This window comes from Colletotrichum aenigma (assembly GCF_013390185.1).
Source record: "Colletotrichum aenigma strain Cg56 chromosome Unknown KSG_Cg56_contig10, whole genome shotgun sequence".
NCBI classification, from domain to species: domain Eukaryota; kingdom Fungi; phylum Ascomycota; class Sordariomycetes; order Glomerellales; family Glomerellaceae; genus Colletotrichum; species Colletotrichum aenigma.
The window spans coordinates 715933-733209 of NW_023500916.1; the positions used below are offsets into that span (position 1 = coordinate 715933).

General features: G+C 55.5%; 5 protein-coding genes across 5 annotated transcripts; 1 reads left to right on the top strand and 4 right to left on the bottom strand.

Moving 5' to 3' along the window:
* Positions 1–4064: 4064 nt before the first annotated feature.
* Positions 4065–8856, bottom strand: stcS-2 (putative sterigmatocystin biosynthesis P450 monooxygenase stcS; the record flags this gene model as incomplete). The annotated part of the gene is made up of 3 exons (XM_037329292.1): positions 4065–4746; positions 4801–5624; positions 7438–8856. The coding sequence occupies 3 exons, from the start codon at positions 8854–8856 to the stop codon at positions 4065–4067; spliced, it is 2925 nt and encodes a 974-aa protein (XP_037171560.1).
* Positions 8857–9822: 966 nt separating this feature from the next.
* CGCA056_v014051 (uncharacterized protein) lies at positions 9823–10993 on the bottom strand (the record flags this gene model as incomplete). Its single annotated transcript, XM_037329293.1, has 2 exons — positions 9823–10700; positions 10843–10993. The coding sequence occupies 2 exons, from the start codon at positions 10991–10993 to the stop codon at positions 9823–9825; spliced, it is 1029 nt and encodes a 342-aa protein (XP_037171559.1).
* A 1773-nt stretch (positions 10994–12766) lies between these two features.
* On the top strand, positions 12767–13210 carry CGCA056_v014052 (uncharacterized protein; the record flags this gene model as incomplete). The annotated part of the gene is made up of 1 exon (XM_037329294.1): positions 12767–13210. The coding sequence occupies one exon, from the start codon at positions 12767–12769 to the stop codon at positions 13208–13210; it is 444 nt and encodes a 147-aa protein (XP_037172236.1).
* Positions 13211–13466: 256 nt separating this feature from the next.
* Positions 13467–13749, bottom strand: CGCA056_v014053 (uncharacterized protein; the record flags this gene model as incomplete). The annotated part of the gene is made up of 2 exons (XM_037329295.1): positions 13467–13532; positions 13594–13749. 2 exons carry the CDS (start codon positions 13747–13749, stop codon positions 13467–13469), a joined length of 222 nt encoding a protein of 73 aa, XP_037171561.1.
* Positions 13750–14671: 922 nt separating this feature from the next.
* CGCA056_v014054 (uncharacterized protein) lies at positions 14672–16804 on the bottom strand (the record flags this gene model as incomplete). The annotated part of the gene is made up of 2 exons (XM_037329296.1): positions 14672–15679; positions 16349–16804. The coding sequence occupies 2 exons, from the start codon at positions 16802–16804 to the stop codon at positions 14672–14674; spliced, it is 1464 nt and encodes a 487-aa protein (XP_037171557.1).
* Positions 16805–17277: the final 473 nt, after the last annotated feature.

Here is a 17277-nt window from a genome sequence, read left to right on the forward strand (position 1 = left end):
GAGATGATTCATGACGACCGGGCTGCCGCGCGCTTGTTTAGTTAGTACGGCGGTCGAGACCGCAATCCGAACTGATAGACGGACGACGGCGTCTGGACATTCTCTTTGCATGGTTTAGTGAGAAGCAGCCCCCGTCGCCCTCCCCTCGCGGCCGCAGATGTGAGACCTGAGCCAGGCAAGGCGAGACGAAAATGTCCCGAAAATAAACATAAGGTGTGAGGCGATGGGCGAGACGGCATGATCACGCATTCCATGGGGGCCAAACGCGAAAAGCCCACCGAGTGGTTCCCTCCCCTCTCCTCTCTGTCTCCTTTGAGCTGCAGAATGAGGGGTCCTCAGAGCCGAAGCTGAGGTGGTGTTTTGTCCACGGATCGTCTCGGATTGCCCCATGACTTGGACCACCTGCGGTTCCATTCAATGGACCCCATTAGAGTGGGAATAATTACGGATAGGCTTGTTTTTTCTTTTTCCTTGTTTGGATTGGAGACCTGGCAACGTGGAAGAGCGAGAGTCAGAGGAAGGCGGGGAGTTCGAGGTGCGTGGATGTGGCATGTCGTCGATTTAGATGCGGTGTATCCGTACCTTACCTTACTTCGTTCGCAGTGGCTGGAGGCTGGCCCAGTCCTTTTTCTGCTTTATTTTATTTTTCTGCCCCTCCCCTGGTAAGGAGGGACGGGAGCTCCGGCCTATTGGGATGGTAGAAATGGCCTAAAGGGGCGGGGACGGGGGCCACGGGTTGCGGCTTGGGCCGGGTTGCCGTTTAGGAGCGTGTTTTGCTCTGTTCGGCGGCGCGGGGCGTCGGAGGGAGCCTGCTAATAGGCAATAGCTGAGCCACGAGTGTGTGAATGGGCTGAGGCGATGTCGTTTGCGTCTGGCAAAGGGGGAACGGCGCGTGTCGGCATTGGTTTGTAAAGGGCGGCCAGCGTGGGAGTGGTAAGGTGTGTTTTGAGTTGAGGTGGTGATCGGTCGTTGCACACGCCCTACAGGGTCGGGATGGAGGGGTTGGAGGGAGCCAAGGCGGGGCGGGGCGGGGTTGTGCTTCATCATAGGAGCGGTCAGAGGGAGCTGGTGTTTGGGGTCGTGGTTGGAGAGGGTGATCGCTTTGAGCACCTTGAGGGTTTTTGATGGTGTATATAAATGGATGATGAGGGCCGGAACATCACGAGCAGCTCTAAAACCATCACCTTTTGGTTGTGGCAGTCGATTGTTGCGAAGACGTTTGTTCTGACACCGATATGGCGGGGTCACCGTTGTGACGGCAACCAAGCCATGTCCTTCCTTGCTGTACACACGAATATCACGGCACGAAGAAGACCAAATCGGCGTCTCAAAAGTTCATTGCCAAATGAGTGACTAAAACTAGCCAACAGGTCCTTCCGTCAGAAACAGAACACAATCCGCCGATGGCTCATACACAGAACCATACCCAATCTCCCGCAAAACAAAACTCATATCATCGTAGTCGAAGTCGAGAAAGACGGCTGGGCGTTTCGCCGCAGACCGCCGTCAAACGGAAACGTGTGTCATGGCTCGTGGGTTGTCTGCTGAACGCACAGAGGCGAGCAGCTTATTTGCAGCCGGAGCAAGAGCAGCTGGAGCCGCAGTTGCCTGAGACATGGGGGTTAGCGCATGGTAAGGTATAGGGGGAAAGACAAGCGCGCTGGCGCCGATGTCGTAATCGACGATGCAGCAGGAGCGCAGCCACAAGGGGGTGAAGACGTACAGGTAGAAGCGCCGGAGCAGCCACAGTCACCCTTCATTTTGATGGTTTTGGTTGGTTGGAAGAGGTTTGAAAAGGTTGTTTATTGAAGATGATGTGATGGAGTTGATTGATCGCGTTGTGGAGCAGACGAGACTCAGAAGAGGAGGGTAAGAAACCGCGCACTTATATATCCGAAGAGGCACTCGGCCGTCCCAGGAGGCAGAGAGGGGAGCGGACGCTGGAGGAGGGGTCAGATGTCAGATGAGGGTGGCCAGATGGAGCCGGATCGGGCGGCCGTCATTGGTGGTGCGGCGCCGTTTGTGCTGTGACGGTGGATGGGTGGGGTTTGCGGCCTTTGTGCGTTGACGGCAGCCAGTCGCCCTCTAGCGAGAGGACGGGCGGGTGATGGTCTGGCTGACCTGGCCTGGTCCGCCGCCGGGCAATGCATGTCCCATGGCGGGTGGAGGGGCGTATCGCCTCATCTCCTTTCTGCTGCTGGTGCTACGCTGACCCCTCACATCGTCGTGTTGTTTCTGCGTACGGCGGTAGGTTGTCTCTTATCGCTGGCCTGGCTGATAAGGTTCAGCAGGTGGGTTTGCGTCTTTTGTGCTTCCACGCGCCAGGATTCCACGAATTGGTTCTTCATGCAGCGTTTGCAGATGACCCTTGCCTTGCCTGGCCTGGTAAGCTTGGGCTGGCTGGCTAGCAGAAGATGAGATGAGGGCGTCCGTGACACTCGCCGGCAGCAGCGATGGTATCTTCTAGCACCTGCGAGGCTCTCCTCGACGGCGCACCAGACAACAGATAGCGGCACACTCGTTCAGGCAGGACCCTGAATCTATCCAGGGCGGCTACGTCGGGGCACCTGGGGGCGAGGAGGGGTATCCCAAGCAGGCACCAACTCTACCCCAAGCCTCCGAGCTTGCTGGGGAGGGGTGGTGTGGCCCGTGGCTGTGACGTCTATCGGCAGCTGTGGCCGTCTCAGTTGCGGGTTTTGTGCGTGAATCTTCACCAGTCGTCGCCCTCTGGCTTCAGGCCTCTTGATCTAGCTGAGACTGGGTGACTCGTCAATCTCTTCGAGGCATTTCTGCGGCATACGGCGGTACGGCGCAAATGGCACATGCTTGACGCAAAAAAGACTCCAATGCCCTGGCGGCGTGACGGCGTGTCCGGTGAGTCTTCAAGCGACTTCCAAGCGAGATGCTCGCGAAAAGGCGTGGGATGTCCCGCCTGGAAGGGGAAATCCTTCATCACCGCTTCTTCAGCAGCCACCTCAGCGACAACCCCACTGCCGGTCCCCACGGCCAACGTTAACGTTGCGTTCCAATGGGGGTCGCATTGACCTCTGGTGCGTTGCGGTTTGCTCTTCGCCCGTCGCCCGTTGGCCGTCCCAACCACGATCCTAGAGTGGTTGAGTTTGCCGTCCGCGTCGGAGTGCACTGCGGTATGTACCTCCCAGGCGGCGGCGTTGCTAGCCTGTGGCCGGCGCTGTCTTGACCGACATGTTGCCGGCGTAAGCCCAGGAGAGGGTGATGTCGGCGGGCAGGCAATTGTCGGGAACGATTGCCTTTCAGCAGCCGACTAGCGACAGACACGTGTGCTGGACCCCTTTGCCGCGACGTATTTCCGTACCGCGTTGGTGGCTTTGCATTATGTTCGACATGCAATCGCATTCAACTGGCTGCGGGAGTCGTTTTGGACCCCGTAGGCAGGCCTGGATTGCATCTCGCTTCGCTTCGCTTCGTGTGCGAATGAGCCAGGCAGAGAAACTTGCTCAAACAAGGCCGTCTCCATTGGCTGATCCAGTCACTGCAAACTGCGAATGTATCGAGAATATTGGTACCAAGTCGGGAGGAATCTTGCTGAACAGAGTGTCACTGTGTAACTATTTCCAGGGCAGGCGGCAGTCGGCAGACTTTTCGGGTAATGATCGGCTGATGACATCGCCCCACGTGCAGGTTCACTGCCTTACGTCAGCAATGTCTGCGGGTCACGTGCGGGCGATCGTCAGCTCTCTCCGATGATCATCGACAAGATCGTGACGATTGTTTTAGGAGGCGACGCTGCGCCAGACGCCATCAGGAGATAAGGCTTCCAGAATAATCTCTGAGTCCATCGATCAGCAGTGATGCAAGGCAGCCTCCAGCTTGTAACGATCGCTCTACGAAAGCAAACGATCAAATCCGCCAACTGCATCGCTTTCGGAGAGACGTCGCAGTGATGGACAATCAACACATCCAGATCTTGCCTTGTGCCAGCCTATCAACAATCGAACGAACACGCAAAATTCTCATCTCGATTACAGCTCAGTCTTCCACAAAGCCACGGCATGATGCAGCACGGAGACCAATAGCCACGCACCTCACTCCCTCCCACTCAGCCTCACCTTCATCTTCATCCCACTCCGAACCGCCGCCCCCATCTTCATCTCCTGGAACGCCATATCTCCCACCAACGCGTCAAGCTCAAAAAATGTCGTCCGCGCTTCCCTCTTCCCCACCGGCACGGTCTCGAAATCAAACCACCGCGCCGTGAGCAACAACAACACCCGCAGCTCGTCCATCGCCAGGTCTTGCCCCATACACGCCCGCGGGCCCCTCTCAAACGGCCTCCACGCAAACCGGTGCAGCGCCGCCCCCTCCGCCCCCAGGAACCGCTCCGGCCGGAACGCCTTGGGCTCCGCGAAGTAGGCCGGGTCGAAGTGTGACGCAAACTGGCACAGCGCGAGCATGAAGCCCTCGATGGGTAGCCGTCTCCCGTCGCAGTCGAGGAACTTGAGCTCCGGCGGCGCGATCCGCGTGCTGAATCCGACGGGGTAGAAGCGCATCGTCTCCTTGATCACGGCCGTCGTGTACTCCAGCTCGTTCGTCTTGGCAGGGTTCGTCCGCAGCATCTCCGCGCTCTCCTGCAGCCCGGCTGGGAACACGGCGTCGTGCTCCTCTCGCATCCTCCGCATGGCCTCGGGGTGCAGGCCCAGCAACATCACCGTGTACGTGAACGCATCCGTCGTCGTGCCGTGGCCCCCGAGGAGCAGCGTCTTCAAACTGGCACACCATTAGCAGACGTCGTCTTCTCCCACACATCACCAACCAACTCACTTCACAACCAACAAGTGCAAAAACTCCCCCTTCGGCGGTCCCTCCTCCCCGCTCTGGATCCAGTCCGCAATGACCCGGTCCATGATGCTCTTCGCCAGCCGCCGACTCGGCACCTCCCCCTCGTCCTTCATCACCTTCCACCGCTCCAGCACCGCCTTCCGAATAACCTCATCGCTCCGCCTCTTCACCTCGCGGATCCGCCACCACTCAACAACCTTCCTCAACGGGTTCCAGCTCGTAACCACAAAGTTCAAATACTGAATCAACGCCCTCAGGTCCTCCAGCAACACCGACCCCTTCCCTTGCGCATCCAACGACATCCCAAACACAATGCTCCCAATCACGTCAAAAATAGCCTTGGCCGCCTCCCCCTCCAGCTCAAACTCCTCCTCGCCCCTTTCCTCCGCCCTCTTCCTCAACTTCTCATGAAAAACAAGCACATGCTCCGAAAACATGCTCAGCATCGGCTTCACATACCCCTGACTGAACCCGCTCCCCATCATCCGCTTCCCCGCCTTCCACATCTCCCCGTTCACGCTCACGATGTTGTCCTCCCCCAGCACGGGGCCCATGAACTTGCCCACCTGCGGGTGCTTCAGCGTCGGCGTCCCCGTGAGCAGCCGCTGCGCCGCGTCCGCGTCCGTCACCACCAGCACCGGGTCCGCCAGCGGCCAGAAGTCGAGGTACCACGCCCCGGGCATGTCGTACCGCTGCGCGATCGCCGCCATGTACACCTGCGGGTGGCAGTTGGGCGGCATCGTCGCGGCGACCTCGCCCAGCAGGCGCAGGTCGCCCCATAGGAACGAGTGGCCCGGCGGGCACGGCTGTCTTCAGTTAGCTTTTCCGCGTTCTTGTCCTCATCATGATTTTGCAACGTGCCTTGTCCTTGTAGAACCCGCGCTCCTGAACGAGACGGATGATGAAGTATCCCACCGACGCGATCCCGAGCGAAAAGGCAATGTGGCAGTTCGACACCCCAAACATGATGCTGGGAATGTGACTGACCAAATCGACGTATCGAATCGGAAAAAGCGACTTTACCTTTTTCACAATAAGTCGAGAACCCCAACATTAAAAAGGGCTGCGATCTCAGGGATACACATCAGCCCACCAACCAGCGCCTCCCCAATCCTTCGTATTTCGTGCGTTGTACTGCGTCGTACCTTGCGGCACAGTCTCGGTTACGCTTCCGTGCAGAACCCCGCATCCTATCATTTGCACCTTCTTAAAAAGGGTGTCGAAGCGGGCTTGGCTTGGAAGGGATGGATCGCTTAACTTTGAGTCAAAAATCGGGCGTTGGTGGCTTGAATGCATGGCGATTAGTCACCCCGTTGACGGACGAAGTCTGGTCATGATTGTGGCTTTTGGGTCAGGTACTTTACTGTCTCTGATGCCTGTGATAGTTTTGCCTGTCGTCCCTGTGGCCTCTCTGATCTATATCATTCTTCTCATCCCTCTGTGATTGTCTCGCTTGCCCTTGTCGGCCCTTTTGCTTCTATCGTTTCTGTCACTTCTTTCGTCCGCCATCGTCGTCGTCTATCCCCTATCGTCGTCATCCCTATCGTCGTCATCCCTGTCGTCGTCATCGTCGTCCCTCTATTATCGTTGTCCTTATCACTAGGTCTAGACTTCACGGGGCATAAGCATGGTGCTGAAAGGGCCAAGTGGTAGCAGTACATTCATCTATCTAGAGTAACAACCTGAATGAACGATAAATATATTCTCCCCCTCCAGCACTTATCTTCTCGTCCTCAAATTTCAGCATATGTTTCCTATGACACTTTAGTTTTATCTATTGTCTTCGTGGCCTCTCTGGTCACCATTATCTCTGTTACTCTTGTTATCTCTCTGCTCTTGCTCTCTCACCTGTCGCTGTCGATCCTATTGTTTCTATCGTCATCATCGTCGTCATCATCGTCGTCGTCTCGTCTCGTCGTTATCTCCCATAGTTGCCGTCCTCCTCTGTTATTATCAGTCCTTCACTATTAAGTCCGGACGTGACGAGGCACTAGGGTAGTACATGAGAACTGAGTGGTAGCAATGAGCTCGTCTATGGATCTAGAGTAACGACCCGAAGTTGTCGTGGTGAATGAGCAACATATATATACTTTCCTCCCCTCTAGTTTCCCCTCGTCATCCTCATCCTCATACTTCAAGCATATGTTTCCAAGTGTCATGCTAAAGCTGTTAAATCTCTGCCTTTGCCGTCTCGCTTGTCCTTGCCGGTCCTGTCGTTCCAGTCGTTCCTATTGTTTCTATCGTTTTTTTCGTTCTTTTGTTCCCTATTCTATGTAGTTTACTCTATAGCAATATTCAAACCGAATGCAGTGTACACGTACACTTCTATATCAGAACAACTTCTGCCGTCTACCCCCTATCATCGTCGTCCGTCTCCTTTCGTCTTCATCCCCTTTCGTCATCGTCCCCCGTCATCGTCCCTGTTGTCGTCGTCGTCCTTCAGCGTTAGATACGGACTTCACGGGGCATAAGGATAGGTGGTAGCAACGAATTCGTCTATATCTAGACTAAGCAACATACGTATCATTTCCCCCCCTCCCCTCGTCATCCTCGTCCTCATACTTCCAGCATCTGTTTCCAAGTTTGATGCCAAAGTTGCCCTGTATGATTCCCAGTCACCAGCTTGAGCTTGACATTCGTTCCAGCCAGTAGCTTGCGCGCATCCTTTGTCCACTGCCTGGGTTTTCCGTATTTAGCACCCAGAGCGATGACCTTGAGACAAGGTAGCTGGCTTTTGGACGCAATGCAAAGAGCGGTAATCATCTTCTCAATGCCTTTCTTGTAGGCCATGACTTGCGGGTGGCTAGCTGTGATCCGGCCGTGGACCCCGAGCAAGGACCATGTGGCGTCGATGAAAATCTTCTCCAGGCGAGGAGCCAGCAAGTCGGGGAAGCTCGATCCCAAAAGTTCAATGTTGGCTGGAGTGTCAAAGAAACAGTCGAGAGTGATACGAAGCTCTTTGAGATTGTGCATCTGAGGCAGGCAAGTGATGTGCTTAGTTGAGCCTGAGTTTAGGACCCATGTGTTTCCAAAGAAGCGGTTGTATCCTTGAGTGTTCAGGGACAGTTCCTTCAGCTGAGGGCATGACTGTGGAAGGACTGTGTTGATGTTTGATCTTCCATTCCGGCGAGGGCTCTTGATGGAGGCTTTCAGTCTTCTGAGATTCGGGCAGCGCTTAAGCAGGTGGCAGAGGGCAGTTCCGTCAGCACTGCTTGAATCCAGTGTCAATGTCTTCAGGGGAAGCTGGACGTTGGCAATGTCGGGGTCTGCGAGCGCATCCCATATAGGGGTATCGCCTATAAGACGCAGGTCGGTAAGATTGGTAGCGGACAGGAGAGGGGTGAGGACGCTGATCGGCTGGCCAAAGACGTTTTCCGCATGGTTTGGGAGGCTAAAGCCAGTGAGCGAGAAGCTTTTCAGAGATGGAAACAGAGCTCTGCGAGGGACGACGGCCAAGGACGACGGCGAAGACGGCGACAACAAGGGCAAGGACGACGACGACGGCAAGGACGGGGATAGCATATCCAGGTATGCGATAACGACGCGAGTTGACGGGCGACAATAGGAGTTGACCTCAAGCCTAACCTCTTCAGCCCGATCAAGAAAGATGAGAAGCAGGGCAAGAACGCTGCGCGAGTTTTCCTTGGGGGACCCGATGCCGCACAGGGTTTTGCAAAGAATGACGAGGCTGCGGTCGGTGTCGCACAGGTTGGTCATGTTGAGCTCTTCATTGGTCCAGGATGAAACGTTCAGAGCCCAACGATCGAAACGGCCGCCAGCGACAGAGATGTGCGCCTCCCTCACGCAGCTGCGCAGGTTCGGATTCTCGATGAAGCTTCGGGTAAGGAGATCGTAGGCCTTCATGCTGTGGATCTCGACCTTGCGGTACAACTCGAGCTGAGCGAAAGGGTACATCTGCCAATTGAGAAGGCACAGGTTGAGAAGATCCCTCTTGCTGTGGAAGGCATTCTGGCTTGCGCATTTGACGATGCAGCAGATGAGCTCGTTGGGCAGTCGGGAGAGGGAGCTGTTCTTCATGGTGGCGGCGGGCGCATAGGGTCGTCTGATGTAGGAGATTCGTGGTCAGCAGGTGGGTAGAAGAAAACAGCGCGGCAGGGCATCGTACCTTGAGGTGGAAGAAGCAGACTCGAGACGTCGACTATTGTGCAGACGGAAAAAAGCGCGTTGGTAGAAGAAGAGGAGCAGAGTCGGGATACCGCGTCGACGAGGAGGGAGACTGTGTAGAGATCGCGATGAATACGCGCAAGGCGAGAGAGAGGGAAGACGACGGGCAAAGACAGAGGCGGCGGTGGAAAGTGGTGAGGATTGGTAGAGGCGATGGGGAAAGACGGAGACAGAAAAAGATGACAGAGATAGAGGAAGGCACCAACGTAAATTCAGAAGGGGAAGGAGGAAGGTCGCGGTCGCGACTTGAGGTCTTGCCTTGCTGGGTTCTTGTCATTTTAGGAAACCACCTGCCTGGGGAGGTCTCGCTGGTAACTTCTCTTTTCCATCTTACAAGCTTTTTGCCCATCAAAGATTCCTTCGCAAAATCAAATATGTGTGAGCAAATGCAGGAACCATCTTGGTATTTGGGGATGGTCAAAAATACACGATAAGGGGTAATCCAGCTGCGCACCATGAGAGATGACCTTTACCAATACCACGACCGCAAAAGACACGCAAGTCAATGAAACCTCGAGGCCTACGAAAAGGGCAGAGAAGTCAAGTGTTATCCGGTATATGAATCAGCCCTTCCTGACAGAAACCAGATCTCTCTGCCCTCCACAAGGTACCCTGCGGTCTCGATCGAAGTCAACAAAGCAGGCGCACACCCACGTGGTTTTTGAGCCGCAGAGACAAGGTAGTTTCCATTCCATAGGTAGCCAATACATTGACCATCTCTAGACGTGCCTCGAAGAAAAACGAACAAGAAAGCCCCAGAGTATCGCGACACAATGGGTTGGATTTTGGTACAAGAGTGGCCATTCGACGCAAGCCACATCATCCGCGGAGCTTCACCCGCATCTTCTTCTCCCCCCTCTGCGCCCGCCAAAAGTTCGACGACCGAATCATCTCCTCGCACCCCTCCAACACCCAGCGCCACTTGTTGACAAACAGCTCCGTCACCTCCCAGTTCATCGGGTCCCAAGGGTCTCCCCACAGAATCATCTCCCCCTTCCCAGACGGCGCATCTCCGTCGCCAATCATGTCGAGGCACAGCTCCTCGTCGTCATAGCTCCCGTCCGCCTTGATAAGGTTATCCCGCATGCGCGGCAGCGGCAAAAAGTCCAGCCAGGGATGGTGCACCACCGTCAGCTGCGTCTCCGTCGGCCGCAGATACACCGGCACGCTCCACACCGTCCGCACGTTATACCGCGGGTCCGTCCCGAACGGCGACACGCAGTCCTCGTCGCAGACCATCGGCATCGTGATCCCAAGCGTCTTCATGTTCTCCATCAACCCCCGGAAGAGGTTGAATTGCACCAGCGGGATCAGCGAGTCCGACATTGGGTCCGTCCCCGAGTGCATCGCCTTCATCAGGAACAGGTCGTACAGCTCGTCCATGTCCTCGTCCTTCAAGTCCAGCAGCTGCCGCCTGCGTCCGATGTACGTCAGCGCCATCAACGTCGCGTGCTTGGCATATAATCGTTCCCCATTGGCCCTCGAGCGCCTCGCGCTGGGGCGTGAGAGCTCCATGGCCGTGGTGTACATGTACGTCTCCGCATCGCCGCTGGAAGGAGAGGTATCTTCAGAGGCGGTGGAAGACGACGAGGTCTTGCGCGGGACAAGGGCCGTGGACTCGGTCGGCGAGATGCTTGCACCAGCGCCCCGGGCCGCTCCCTGGCCTTGGCGCAGTCTTTCCACCTTCCGTCGCTGTCCTAATACGTTTCGACGTGCGCGTTAGTGAACCGTTTCAACTCCCATTCCATCTCGAGGCCGTGATAAGCAGAGGGCATGCGGTGGCGGGGCACCACGAAGGGAGGCACCGTAAGCAGGTTGCATGTGGTGGGTGCCACTTACTCCACGTCCGCTGATTGAGCCTGTTCTGGATCTTCCTCCTCTCGGCCGGGCTTGTCTTGCCCTTCCAGTTGTCCTCGCTCGAGACCACGGCGCTCACGGCCGGTTGCACCATGCTCGACAGAGACGGGTACGAGCTCGTGATTGCAGACATCGCGATCGATTGATGCTGTTCAAGATGTATATTCTAGCACTTTTCGATGAGACGATGCGGAAATTCTGATGGGAAAGCACAGGGAGAAAAGTCCCGACCTTCCTGGGGCTGAGGACGAATCCGCGGGGATTTGGACTTGGCTCCCGAACAAGGGATTTGCACTTTGGGGTTAGACAGTCGAAAATCTGGCATGTTTCCAGTTAGCCTGGATCTATTTGACTTGGGGCTAGACCGCGCTACTGCCGTCAGATAGATATTGTCCCCCTTGTGGTGAGCCTTACACAGTATTCGGCATTGTTGCTCAGACTTTGCATTTTGTGCGTGCTACAGTCGACTGCGGCATCATCGTGGCTACAGCATGTCGACAGACGCTTAAGCGACCTGCCGGCCTTGGAGATGAGCCATTGTCAGTCTGCCCACGCATTTCCTCGATATTTTACCTCTTCGACCAGATTAGTGATCTTTGTCAAAGCCAGACAGCGCTAGACAGGTCATCACTCCTCGCTATCTCGTGTCCGGTGCATTTTGTCCTTTTCAACCACAGGGCCTAGAGCTGAAAGGGGCCTGACGCGACCGTCGACGCCTTTCCCCATTTTACTTGCTTTTTCTGCCCCATTGCCTGTTGGGGTGTAAACACCTCCCCAAGGCCCAATCACGAGCGTTACCAAGTGCGCCTAGCGGTGCGTCGTGCGACGCGAGATGGGATCTGCGCTAGCGGACAGCTGAAGCCAGGGGTCTGATTTGACATACAGTGTGGAAGCACTGGGCTGGGCTTATTGCATAAAAGAGGCCTTTCTTTGCGTATTCCGGAGTGATCTCCGGTGATATATGGTTTATGGGAGTCAGTTTTGGGTGGCTCTGGCAGCTGGTCTGGACGCTTAAGTCGGTATTCGGTTAGGATATTCCGATGTACCCAAATCGAAGCCTCGCAACATTGAAACAGGGTGTGAATCGTGCGTCCGAGCACTTGAGAGTAGATGTCGCGGTCTGCTATGCAGCTGCGTCCCGTCCTAGATGAAAGCTCTGAGGAGCATTCCGCAAGGAATACATGGTAGGTTCACCGCAACTTTGACAACGTTGGACAGGGTTGGCTAGAGATGTATGGATGAAGGCACACCGAAAGATTTGTCAAGTAAGCCTGGCATGCGAGCCGTTGGCGATTGTTCCACGTGCTGATGCGAAAAGGTTAGGGAGTTGTTGATTCAAGTCCCACGAGCAATGTTGTCATCCGCAAGGGGCATGTTGTCATCGGTTGCTCCCGGCAAACAGCAGACATGCACAGACCAAAGAGAACCCTTACTGGCTTTTACATACCTAGCCACAAGTAGACATAGAAGAGGTAGGAATAACACATGTTCTGCCCCGTTAGCCAGAGATATCGCCCGGATGGAGAACTCTTCCCCCAAGACCCAGAGCCTGGTTTAACCAGCCACAACATCTGTCCGACTACGACGTGCCACGCCTTCACTTCAGTAGGCTATTCAACTCGGGATGCAGACTGCTAGAGACGATCCATAGACTCGGCGTTCGTTCGATGAAGAACTTGTGAATTACCTTGCAGCAGAAAGGAAAAGAAAAGCTGCATGCTGGATAAGACCAAAGATCTATCTATAAAGGCCCAGTTGATCTTCCTGCAAAAGGGTGAATGGAGCCACAAGCAGAATACACCTTCAACAGAAGCCAATCTCAATCAATCTCGACAATATCTCGACTCCTTCTCAAAGGAAAGCCGTCTCTAACCGAAGAGCAACGCCGAGTATCCATAACCGCAAAATGAAGCTCACCACCACCACCCTCCTAACCCTCGCCGCCCGCCTCTCCCTCACCTCCGCCGGCCCCGCCCCAACCGCCGCCGAAGAATGCGGCCCCCTCGGCGTCATGTCCTCCACCGACGCCGCCACCCAAGCCGGCATCAGCCCCGCCGATATCCGCAAGTGCAAGGAACACCCGCTATCCCTCGTCAGCCCGCGCGACACCGCCGCGGATGCCACGGACGCCACGGTCTTCGCGCGCGACTGCTGGTGGGGCGACAACTATGGCTGCACCGACGGCTACTGCTGGGAGAAGTGCAACCCCGAGAAGGGCCACTGGTGCTGGACCGCGTGGGGCGACGGGTTCGGCGACTGGAGGAAGTGCAAGGGTAAAGGGGAGTGTGAGCCTGTGAAGAACGCGGCTTGCGGGCAGGGGAATTGTGAGAAGTGCGGGTGCAGCTGCTGATGGCTGCGATCAACAACATCATGTGTTGAACGGGCGTTGTGGTGGGTTCTGGGGCTTTCGATTCTCTGGGTTGGGTTTAACTTGAACCATCAAGAAGTAGTTCTGCTTTCACTCGCTGAATTTATCAAGAAATGAAAGTTTGATTTTACGGTATTTCATTTCATGCTATGATGCCGCTGATGCAAAAACCCTCCCATATGTACGCTTAATGCTGAAGATCTCACAACTCCACCAACACCGGACCAATGACTTGAATCTAAGCGGCATCACAGGTAAGAGAGCCGGCGCCCAGGTCGTTGCAAATGCCCTTGGTGGTCACGCCCTGCGTTGGTCACAGTCAGTCTCTGGGGAGTTCACGTCGTCGAGTAGAGAATTGAACTTACGTTGCAAGTCCTGGTGCACGCCTGGAGGCGCTCGCTGCACGCCGACTCGGAGAAAGTGCAGCAGTTGAAGTCGGGGTTGCACTTGCCCTGGGGCTCAGAGATGGCAACCGCCAGAGCGGCGGTGATGAGGGTAGCAAGGGCGAAGAAGTAGCGCATCTTGACTGTTTGTTGGAACGGTTGACTTGTGGTAATCGACTGCGGAAACCAACACCAGGAACACAAAAAGAGAAGACTTGCTTTATAGATATTCCAAGGGAGTTGTACAACTCGGCGGCGATATAATCGCATGCTATCATGCTATGTGCCACTGACTCAGGACAAGCTCTTTTAAATTGTGGACATTGAGATCGCCGACCAATTGTACTCGCTCCGCGACGGTGTTCATCTGTACTCGCGTTGACGGAGTACTCCAGATCACTTAAACGCGGACCTTAATTCTGCCCATTCTCGCTTTACCGTTCATTATATTTAGTTGTTCCCAGGTCTTGGCTAATCAATTGCTGACCAGCCACAGCCGGCCGAAACAGGCGTTGCAAAGCCCAGCCGGCGGTGCCGGCACGTTTCGGTCATATGGACCCACAAGGAGGACCGTCGCGCGTAGATTATCCCGTCGGCGACAAGAATAGACGGCCATCTAGGTGCGAGAGATAGCGTCGCGCAGGGTCGGTGACGGCCTACTCAGCTGGTCGTCCCCTGAGCTGTAGAAGCGAGTTGGGGACCATTGTCTCAAGCCTTGATATCAACAGTGCTGGGCCATATATGGTCTCGTTCCGCACCTTTGTTACGGATACCCGCATTGGAGGCCGAAAAGGTTTGCAAGTAGGTGGAAGGCCTTGCGCTGAACGTTAGTGACGGTTGTTGACAAACATCACATAAATGTAAGAACTAAAAATCTGATAACATCCCTCCATTTTCTGTAGACTATGTAAGCAACCAGCGTGCTGTTGCGGTTGCTAACATGGCTGACGTTGCAATTCCATACCCTAATTTTCGTCTCGAAGCTCTCAAGTATCATACATAACTGACTGTCATGGTGCAAGTCCCTGTATCTCTGCCCACCGCTGAACCCCAGGCTCTTTCATGACTGAACACAATCCTGCGAGTTGGCACTGTTGGAGGTGCGCTGGCGCTTGGCTTCTCGAGCATGTTCAGCGACTCCTTCTTCCTCGAACTCGCTAGCTTCGCGCTTGATCGGGACATCTGAGCCCTGCTTGTTGAGCTTGTCAATCTGTTCCAAGGCAGCTTTCCTCACCGAGTTTATCTCAGCTTCCATCATTACGAGCGTAAGGTCTTCGACGTCTCGAAGAGTAGCGAATCCGAGATGAGAGTTTGATTGACGGCCGAGCACCTCAACAGTGCGCTTTCTCATGTTGCCCACAACGGTTTTCGACATGGCCTCAATCTCGTCACGGAGGTAAGCATGCAGAGTTGGGCGAGAACTCTTGAAAAGTTTGGCCGACATTCTCTCGATATTGTTCTTGTGTAGATCATCATTCGCATGAAGGTGCTCTTCCTTCGGTGTGACTGTTGCTTGAAGATTCGCGCTGGCTGGAGACTGTGTCTTACTATCCTTCTCGGCCACCGGCCGCGACTGGCTGTTATGAGGCTGGAGGTTCCGTTTCACATTCTGCGGAGTCGAGTCGTTTGCCAGAGGAACACCGCGGGGATGTCTTCCAAATGAGTCTCCTCCCAGCTCATCGCATGATGGGGCAGGATCCTGGACAGCATTGGACGGATTATCTGCACGCGGTGGGTTCGTGATGACACGGGCGCCAACACTACCTTTGCTGCCATCGACGGGAATCCCGCTGCTGACAACAGGCTTGGAAGACGAAGGTACCCCTCGAGGCGGAGTGTTGTGTTTCCCGACCATTGGGTTGCCGGTTTGACGTCCAGGAGAGGCATCATGCTTCGTTTGATTCTCGGCGGAGCCTCCTCTAGCATTCTGAATTCCAGAAACCCCCCATTCAGAGACAGACGTGTTGAAGGCTGTTGATTTATTCAGGCTTGGGGTTTCGGGCTGCCCGAAGAGACAACCCTGTCCACCAAAGTCCTTCTCTCCGCCGAACGTGCTTCCAGACGGCTTCTAGCCGGTTGCAGGAGTTGTCGTCGACTTGGTCGAGTTGGTTTGTGCTGCTTGGGAAGAAGCTGGCACCGATCCAAACGTGGGTGTCCACGTGTGAACCTTTGGGGCTGTCTGGGCAGGCTTCTTAGATCTAGTGGATCCAATACCAGCGTTCCGGTTCACTGGCACAGCGGGAGGAGGCGTGCGCCGAGCAATGCCTTCCTCTTTAACGATCGGTCTTGTCGGGGGGGTGAAAGGGGAAGAAGTTGATGGCTTCGGCAACACTGGCGTAGACGGAGTAGTCTCCGTAGGCCGAGACGGTCTTGGTGACAGGCCGCCACGTCCAGACATGAAGAAAGCCCGTCCGCTGGTACCAGGACCTCTTCCACCGCGGCCTGATGGGGAACCGCCACGAATGGGTGAAGGGGATGCGCGTCCGGGTGAATCAATGCTTTGAACTGGCGATGAGGTGCCTCGAACAGATGAGGAAGCCCCACGTCCAGGTGCCCAAGCACCTCGGGAGGGCGAAGACATGGCAGATATCAAGCGATCACGTAATTCGCCGGGTGTCGCTCCACTGGTAGGAACCCCAGTTCCTGTTGTCTTCGAGGAAGGAGCTGTCTTCGAGGCAGGAGCTGTCGTGGAGGAAGAAGCTGTCGTGGAGGAAGAAGCCGCCGCAGACGAACGAACACCAGTCGAAGCAGGAGTCGCCGCCGCCGAGGAAGAAGGTTTCGCCGGGGAAGGAGCGTTGAGTCTCTTCTGCTCGACTTTGACAGAGGGATCGCAGCACTTGTAGGGATCCCAGCCGTGCTTCCTCAGGTTCAGCTCGATGTACTCGTGAACGTAGCCCTTGTTCAAAAGACGCACGACCTCGCAGTCAGCCACTGAGGGAATGGTTCCCTTGGGAGGCGGCTCTGAGGGACCCCAGGTTTGCTTGAGGCGACACCAGGCGTCCGAGTCGCTGTTGGCGGGAGGAAGGCCGCAGTTTCCTATCCACTCGAGATTTTCCAACTGGAAAACGACGTAAGCGCGTTCTCCGGGGAAGCGCTCAAAGACTGGGCTAATGTTTTCAAATGCCCACTGTAGCCAGGCGTCACGTCTTTGCTCGGCCGGGTAGCCGCGCAGGTACGGCGGCGAGGTTGGCATCTTAAGGGAGAGGGCGATGACGACAATGACGATAACCACGACGCGGGGAAGGAGGAGGATGCGGAGGAGATGAAAGAAACAAAACTGCGCGGCCACCCGCCGGGGTAGAAAGTAGGGACGGCGAGAGGAAGGATGAAGGAGGAATGAGTGAGGTACCTCACAAGGACTCGATCGAGAGACGAAACACAAGGTGCTCGCCTCGGGAGTTGGAAGGTGGAAGAAATAGAAGGAGCGGCGTCGATTTGGCAGGTGCCTTTGTTGTGCGTCCCAGTTACCTATGTCCAGGGCAACAGTGGTCATCGATGGTGCTGTGAGGCAAGAGAGCACCTGCCGGGAAGATCAGGCATCTAATCAAGGTCGAGGGGCCTTACTCAATGCATTTTGATGCCCACAAGCTGCCACAACAATCGCCAGTCAACATGCCACAGCAAAGACCATCATAGCAGACCTAGAGCAAGAATCGATGATGTTCC